Genomic DNA, 9,083 nt, shown 5'->3' with positions numbered 1-9,083 from the left:
AAAGTTTGAAAAAATGTTGCTGGGAAATAATGTTTTTCTCCTCATAAAACAAAGGCTCCAAAAAAAAAAAATCATCAAAATTTGCCTTTCTCCATTAACACACACACACATATATACATACACATATATATGTATTATAATATACTCACATAAATAAAATAATACAATTATATTGTAGCTTTCATGTTTATTCAACTTCACAGAAAGTCCAAAAATGTCTTAAAGTTGGTTATTTATCTAGATACCAATTGTTCATTATGGTGACATAATACTATATGGTAAGGAAGATATGCCTAAGTGAAACAAATTCTTCGAGTCCCGACATTTTGCAAGTGGGCAGAAAGGAAATCTTGGAAACCATACTCACAAGCTGCAGTAACACACAGAAAGTAACCCAGCCTGACACCTGAGCACTTCCGGCCCGCCGTCTGCACACAGTGGGCCACCGAGGAGCTTCCTGCTGCAGAGCCAGACGTTTTATTGTGACGCAGAGTAACGCACCTGCCACAGAGCGCAGCAACATAACCTCACTGAAGAATCACAAGGTTTTCATAATGGAACTTGTTACAGTGAGTTAAATATTTTCTTAATTTTATACAGTACATATTTTCAAACTGAACATTATCACTGAAGAGCTTGCTAACCATTGTCAGCAATTAATATTTTATATATACTTTATTTTATTTTAGTTATAGTATGTGGCTCTCCAAATGTTAGTACATGAAATGTTGAGTTTAAACATAATAATAAGATAATCCCCCAAGATAAAGACTCAGGACATCAAAACTTTGATCATTATTGCACCTATTTTTCTACAGAAAAATTGAAAATTTACATCATAATCCTCCCCTAAAGGGAACAGACGTGTAAGAAAATCACAGACTCAATAGCATTGAACAAAATCTACAATGAACATTTTTGTGAACTGATGTACAGAATTAATGTACAATAAAATTTGCTTAACTATGATCATGCAAATAAAAATCCTCCACAATCATTTTGTTGTTGTTGTTTTATAAAATGGTCTTAAAGATACGCTTCCATAAACATTTCTGGTGCAATTTCGTCAACGACAAAAAATACAAAGCTATCCCTTATTCTTATTTTATAGATTTATAAACATGCCTTTGTACTGCTGAAATAGAAACAGCGTATTTGGGAGAACTGAGCTAATGAAAGGTTACAAACCAATGTGTCTTGGTCCAACATTAGCTGCCGTGACATAGAGCAGTCTCCCACAATCACTGGTGTCAGTACTGTTGTAAATAAAGAATTGTTAAATACTGAGAGATTAAGACATAAGTCAAACGGTTTTTTAAAAAATAAAAGGCAGTTTCATAAACATGAAGAAATCTCTAAAAAAAAAAAAATAGTAATCACATCAATTGTGATATACATTGGAAAATAGTAAAATGTCATTTTCCAAAATAGTTTCTTTATTATATTCCCCATCTATTATAACCAATCTTGGAAATATACCTTAAACATAATGGTGTATTATATGAAAATGCTCCATTATTCAATGTGAGAAAGTTAATAAGTTAGAATGTGATTTTCTTTTGGATGTTAACCATGAAACAGAAAGGAACAGCACCTGAAATACTGAAATGAATTTAGCTAGGCATTAAGTAGTTACCTGTAAGTTTTGGTTCAAAACACAGTTTATAAAACTGTAAAGTATACTGCCTTAAGTATTTTGTTTCTATAATTTTGCAGATTACAAAAAAAGGGAGGGGAAGGAGATCTTTTCTAAATCCAAATAAATTTCTACTCCCAGTCAGGACAAAGTGGAATTTCATTTAAAAAGTCCATGAGACAGCCACCTACAGTAGCTCATGTAGTTGGGTATATCACTCTCTGTCCATCCCCCCAAACAAGGTTTTTGGCTTCAAAATAAAGTACAATAATAAACTTTTGGTGAAAAACTATGTTATGGGGCAGCCTATCATATGCTATGACTAAATATGGATTTACAGAAAGAGCACATTCCATTTTTAGCATTTTCATAAACATGCAACTCACTATAAAATACAAAACACTTGCTTTCAAGAACAGCTTTATAAAGACACTGCATCAATAAAATTTTTTTTTCTGATTACCTTTACATAGTTATGAAGAACTGGAACTTTTCTAATGTGTACATATCCAATTTTATATTAGAGTGTAATAATTTGTATTTTCTGAACATCATGTTCAAGAGGAAATATCTATACACAATAACGCCTACACTATTAAAAACTAATTCAAATTACAGAATTTTATTGATACAGTAGATTAATAAGAACTGAAAAGGGATGATAAAATAGGATAAAGAATTCAGTACATTATTTTATAACACATTCTTTAAAATTAAAATATTTTAAATCTCTCTCTTCTTAAAATTTTCATTGCCATAAAAGGCCAGAAAATTCTGAGACCAATACTGAGGTGTGAAATAATCAACAACTTGAGGAGTCTTTCACAATCTGTGCGGTCTCCTCCCATCACAGGCATTGTTCAGGTGTAATGGCAGATGATTCAGCACCTCTGAAGATTAAGGGTGCCCAGGAGTAAACACTAGGTAAGGTACACAAGGGAAAGAGACCATTCAACTCTCCAACAAATAGTGACATCAAGAAAATGACATCATTTGTTGAAAAAAAATTTTTCACAGTAAAACTGCAGAGTATACAAATACAAACACTGACAGATGACTGCTTAAGATCTACCCTAACAAACTCTTTTCAAATCAATAGATCCAATAAACAGCTGGGTACTGTCAGTTTAAAGCCACAGATAAAAGCTATACAAGCACATTAGAAGTCAGAAACATTAAAAAAAAAAAAGAAAAGAAAAGAAAAGAAAAATTATATTTACAAGTTTCTTCTTTAGTTTATTTCTACATAGCCATCGCAAATTACACTTTCACAAGACTCTATAGTCAATGTTATCACCATGCGTATGGCAAAGTGTGACCACACGTATATGAGGTCATCAGAGTAAGGTCCAACTGTCCACGCATCAGCAGTCCCACTTTGTGCATCAAAGTCCTTTACTCAGCCTCAAGCTTGACAAAAAAAAAAAAAGATATTTTGAAAGCGTTCACATAGAAATTATTAATTAGATTTGTTCATCGTCTTTCTCTTTTAGAACTTCTCCGACGTACCTTAAAAGAAAAATCACCAAATGCTTAATTAAAATGGGTACACATTTACATTAGACATAGTAATAATAATAATAATTTTTTAACCAATCAATATTCTTACTTGGTCCTGATTTTCTTTGCTTTTCTTTCCTTGAAACTTTTCTCCTATTTTAACTTGCTACCTTGGCATCACTTATTTAGACTATATAATATTTGAATGTTCATAAATAGCTTCTCCCAGAATAGCAAAAGAAAATGTATTACTTTTCTATTTAATAATTTTAAAAAGAAATGAACAGAAGTCAATGTCGACAGCAAGTAAAATAAGTGCAAATACCATCTTTTATATTTCTGTGGTAAAAGAAAGCATGTGATATTTACAAACTTAGGCTTACAGCTGTCTTTCTGGGAAAACAGTTATTTAGACCCTAACAACTACCAAATACATATAAGTAAGCTGAAATTTAGACATATTCCCATTAACTGGCAATAGCTAATGAGAACGTAAAACTCTAGTTCAAAAAAGGTAAGTATTAATACGAGGAATATAAAAAGAACAGGATTTTAATTTAATTAATGGTATAGTTTTTCTTTCATGAAGATATCAGAGACTCTTCTGCCTTATTTTTATATCCCCCCAAACCCTTTCAAGAATCAAGACCAGCTAGTTTACCACAATTCAGCATATTTTTCTTCAGTGTTAACCTATTTGCATAAATGAACCCTGCTGCAGACTGAAGAGTTGATTATATTTTAAATAGGACAGAGAATTGGGGATCAACTCTGGGACTTGCTCACAGAGTATAGGTTTCTCAAATAAGATGGCTAGTTGAGCTGATCCAAAGATTTAGCATCAGTATTATCAAGAGAACAGCTCTTAATTAAATGTTTAGTTACATTTCTTCCAAAGTGAAATACCTGAGATGTGTTGACTGGTAAAACAACTCATTACTTAAAAAATAAAGAAGTACCTCAGGAAGCACCACCTCCTCCTTTGGAAAAGTGTCTACTACCCATCTCATGAGCTCCAGCGCTGAGCTCAGTTAAGGTGTGACCTGTCGTGTATGACTGACTCATTCATCATTTCACAGCCTGCAGTGTTAATATCACGCTGGTACTTGCTCTTGTCTACATTCGGCTGAAACTTGACATTTGCACTTTTACCAGACTATATCCATTATTCTCACTTCGTCTCAGGTTTCCATAAAAGATGTCTTCTCCATTATACAAGCTGGTAGATGAAACAACGCTACAAACTAATGAGGAACATATATATATATATATATATGTGTACAGTCAGCCCTTGTTTATCGCGGGCAATCGGTTCCAGACTCCACCATGTTAAGTGAGCCTCTGCGAAGTAGGATTCTTTATGTATACACGGTCGTCCCTCGCCACTTCGCGCTTCGACTTTTGCGGCTTCACTCTATTGTGGTTTTTTCAAATACTACACTATATTTTTCAAATACTATACTATATTTGGAAAAACCACGATAGAGTGAAGCCGCGAAAGCTGAAGCGCGAAGTGGCGAGGGACGACCGCATATACATATATACAATTATTAGCAACAAGTGCTAAAAAGATGTGACCAAACATTTACCAACCCTACTGTCACACATGGCATTTTAACAAACACATACATTTACTGTAGAAACTTCCTCTTCTTCTGTTTCTTCCTGTGGAATATCATCATTGACAGGAGAGCTACCCTGAAACACATCTACTTCTTCACTTGAATCATTTTCTTTAGTAGCTGCTTGTTTGGAGCGTCCTACACGGCTAGAGTAAAGCACATGTAAAATATAATGAACATTCTGACCTTTTAAGTAGATTACAACTCATTAGAGGGAATGCTTTAAATATCTGATGAATTTTCAGATTACCATTTTTATCCTCAATTACTGTATAAAAAATATTTTTCTTTCTTTTTTAAATAATATTTTTACTGATTTTTAGAGAGGAAGAGGGAGAGAGAGAAACATCCATGTGAGAGCAACACATGGACCAGCTGCCTCCTGCATGCCCCTTGCAGATTCTGAGGATCAAGCCTGCAACCTGGGCACGTGCCCTGACCAGGAATTGAACCAGCAATTTTTCAGTGCACGGGACACAGGGTGACCCCCGACCAATGGAGCCACACTGGCCAGGGCAGAAATATTTCTTATATTCTGAACCCTAAACCAGTGTTTAATCCTAGAATCTTACATACAAAGATCTACCAATTAACAAAAATAAACATGACTGAGACCAACACCATGAAGGAATTAAAAACAACTCAAACTTTGCTTTTTTTTAAAAATCTTTCCAACTAGTAAGAGGCATTTATATCTACTGAGCTGCTCAAAGCAAAAAATTCAGTCTTCCTTAGTAATATTCCACTCTTTATCTGACCCTATCAATTCAATTTATAAAGAAACCTCAAATCCATTCACTTTGCTCCACCTCCGTTGCTACTACATTATTTCCAAACCATTTTCATTTCATGGTACTTCTCTTAACAAAGTAATATTTTATTTTATTATTTTTATTTTTAAATGTTTTCATTGATTTTTTAGCGAGAGGAAGGGAGACAGAGATAGAAACATCGATCGCCTGACTTCTGCATGCCTCCTACTAGGGATCGAACCCACAGCCAGGGCATGTGCCTGGACTGGAAACCAAACAGGGACCTCTCAGTCCATGGGATGATGCTCAATCCACTGAGCCACACCAGCTCAAAGTGATCTTTTAAAAATGTAAACACAGCTGATGTCACTCCCCCTGGGTACCTACTATACCCAGATTAATTTTGCAAATCTCTTAACACAGGACATAAGGCCCTGCAGACCATCCTTGCCTACCTCTATATTCTTATAGTAGTCTAAATTTTTCCTGCATGGCACATATAGAAGGCACCACTGTTTAATAAAATGTATCTCTATTGATAAACATTTATTTTTTTAAATTAAGAATATTATGTTAACATTTCTATAAATAAGCCAAAAGACGTACTGCTCAATCCATGCTAAAAACAAGCATTTTTTTGATATTTCATTTTTAAAATGTTTCTTTATAGTTTACCTTCAGTATTATTTTGTATTGGTTTAAGGTGTACAGCATAGTGATTAGACAACCACATACTTTACAAAGTGTTCCCTCCAAACACTTCCAGTACCTGTCTGGTACCATACACAGTTATTGCATTATTTACTGTATTCCCCATGCTGTAATTTACATCCCCATGACTATTCTTTACCCCATGACTATTCTTTAACTACAATTTGTACTACTTAATCCCTTCACCTTTTCTACCCAGTCCCCCAACCCTCTCTCTTCTGGCAACCACCAGTCTTGTCTCTGCGTCTATAAGTCTGTTTCATTTTCTTTGCTCTTTAGTTCCCACATATAAATGAAATCATACAGTATTTCTGACTTATTTCATTGAGCATAATACCCTCTAGGTCCATCCATGCTGTTGCAAATGATTAAGATTTCATTCTTTTTTATGACAGAGTAATATTCTACTGTGTACATGTATCACGTGTTCTTTATCCCAATCATCTTTTCATGGACAGTTGGTTGCCTTTATAATCCTGGCTATTGTAAGTAATGATGCAATGAAGTCAGGGACACATATCTTCTTTTGAATTAGTGTTTTGCGTTTCTTTGGATAAATATCCAGAAGTAGAATCCCTGGGTCATAAGGCAGTTCCATATTCATTTGTCGAGTACACTCCATACTGCTTTCAATAGTGGCTACACCAATTTGCATTTCCACCAACAGAGCATGAAGATTCCCGTTGACGGTTAGTGACACTGAGCTTCTTTTCATATGTCTGTTGGGCCATCTGTATGTCCACTTTAAAGAACTATCTATTCAGGTCCACTGCCCATTTTTTAACTGAATTGTTTTCCTGGTGTTCAGTTATGTGAATTCTTTTTTTTTTTTTTTTTATCCTCACCCGAGGATATTTTTTCCATTTTTGGTACAGATAGAATGGGAGGGAGAGAGAGGAAGGGAGAGAGAGTGAGAAACATCGACGTGAAGGGACACATCGAGTGGCTGCCACCCGCACGACCAACCAGGGCCGGGGACAAACTGCAACCAAGGTACATGCCCTTAGCGGAACCGAACCCGGGTCTCTCCAGACCGCAGGCCGACGCTCTAACCGCTGAGCCAAACCGGCCAGGGCCAGTTATGTGAATTCTTAAGGAGAATATTAACTCCTTATCAGTTGAATTGTTGGCAAATATGTTCTCCCATTCAGTAGGTTGTCTTTTAATTTTGTTGATTTCCTTTGCTGTGCAAAACCTTTTTAGTTTGATGTAGTCCAATTTGTTTATTCTTTCGTTTCTCTTGCCCAAAGAGCTGTATAAGAAAAAAAAAAATTCCTAAAAAAAAATGTCTGAGATTTTACTACCTATGTTTTCTTCTAGGTATTTTATGATTTTGAGTTTTACATTTAAGTCTTTAATCCATTTTGAGTTTATTCTTATATATGGTGTACGAAGGTGGTCTAGTTTTTTTTTTTTAATATGCATCTTTCCAATTTCTCCAACACTATTTATTGAATAGAGTGTCTTTATCCCAATGTATGTTTTTGCTTCCTTTGTCAAATATTAATTGACCAGAGGCATGGGTTTATTTCTAGGCTCTCTATTCTTTTCCATTTATCTATATATGTCTGTTTTTATGACAATTCATATTGTTTTGATCACTATAGGCTTGTAGTATAGTTTGAAATGTGGTAGTGTCATTCCTCAAAATTGGTTCTTCTATCTCAATATTCCTGAGGCTATTCAGACTCTTTTGTGGTTCCATATACATTTTTGGATTATTAATTCTAGTTCTGTGCAATACACCATTGGTATTTAGATAGAAATTGCACTGAATGTATAGATTTGTTTTAGATAGTATGGATATTTTAATGATTTTAATTCTTCCCTTCTATGAACATGATTTATGCTTCCATTTATTTGTATCTTCAATTTCTTCGGTATCTTAAAATTTTCCAATTTTACTCCCTGCTTAAATTTATTTCTAGGTATTTTATTTTATTGTTTTAAAATGTAATTGTAAGTGAAATTGTTTTCTTAGTTTCTCATTATGCTAGTTCATTATTTGTGTATGAAAATGCAACTGATTTCTGAATATTTATTTTCTACTCTGGTACTTTACAGAATTTCTTTATCAGGTCTAGTAGTTTTTTGCTGGAATCTTTAGGATTCTCTATATATGGTATCATTTCACCTTCAAATAATGTCAACTTAACTTCTTCCTTTCCAATTTGGATGTCTTTTATTTCTTCTTGTCTGATCGCTGTGGCTAGGACTTCCAGTACTATGTCGAATAAGAATGGTTAAAGTGGATATTCCAATCTTGTTCCTGATCTTAAGGGAAACACTTTTAGTTTTTCCCCATTGGGTATGATGCTGGTTGTGGGTTTGTCATATATGGCCTTCATTATGTTGAGGTTATGTTGCCTCTATTCCTAATTGGCTGAAACTTTTTATCATAAATTGGTGCTGGATTATGTCAAATGCATTTTCAGCATCTAATAATATGATAATATGATTTCATCGTTCATTTTGTTTATGTGGTGTAGCATCTTAATTGATTTGCAGATATTGTACCAACCCTGCATCCCCAAAATAAATAAGGTATTGATGAATTTGGTTTGTTAGTATATTGTTGAGGATTTTAACATCTATGTTCATTGGTGATATTGGCCTATAATTTTATTTCTTTGTAGTGCTTTTATCTGGTTTTAAAATTAGGATAATGCTGACCTGGTAAAAATGAGCTTCGGAGTCTTACCTCCTCTTGGATTTTCTGGAATAGTTTTAGAAGAATAGGTGTTAATTCTTCTTTGAATATTTGATAAAATTCACCTGTGAAACCATCCAGTCCTGGACTTTTGTTTGTTGGGAATTCTTGATTACTGTTTTAATTTCATTAGTTGTGTAATCAGTCTGTTC

General features: G+C 34.2%; 1 protein-coding gene across 5 annotated transcripts in view; it reads right to left on the bottom strand.

Annotated features, from left to right (window-relative positions):
• Positions 1 to 305: 305 nt before the first annotated feature.
• PDS5B (PDS5 cohesin associated factor B) overlaps positions 306 to 9,083 on the bottom strand; it is a 191,750-nt gene continuing 182,972 nt past the window's right edge. For 3 of the 5 annotated variants that reach the window (XM_036249584.1, XM_036249586.1, XM_036249587.1), the window contains exons 33-34: positions 4,766 to 4,904; positions 2,905 to 3,145 (exon numbers count right to left, since the gene is read on the bottom strand). In XM_036249584.1, coding sequence (XP_036105477.1) covers positions 3,110 to 3,145; positions 4,766 to 4,904 — 175 coding nt within the window. In that variant the 3' untranslated portion in view covers positions 2,905 to 3,109. Of the gene's footprint in view, positions 3,146 to 4,765; positions 4,905 to 9,083 lie in introns of all 5 variants that reach the window. The other 2 variants (XM_036249585.1, XM_036249588.1) reach the window with 2 other exon arrangements.

This window comes from Molossus molossus, unplaced genomic scaffold (genome assembly GCF_014108415.1).
Source record: "Molossus molossus isolate mMolMol1 unplaced genomic scaffold, mMolMol1.p scaffold_m16_p_9, whole genome shotgun sequence".
Classification (NCBI taxonomy): Eukaryota; Metazoa; Chordata; class Mammalia; order Chiroptera; family Molossidae; genus Molossus; species Molossus molossus.
Note: the sequence above shows the minus strand (reverse complement) of the source record. Positions and strands in the feature narration are given on the sequence as shown.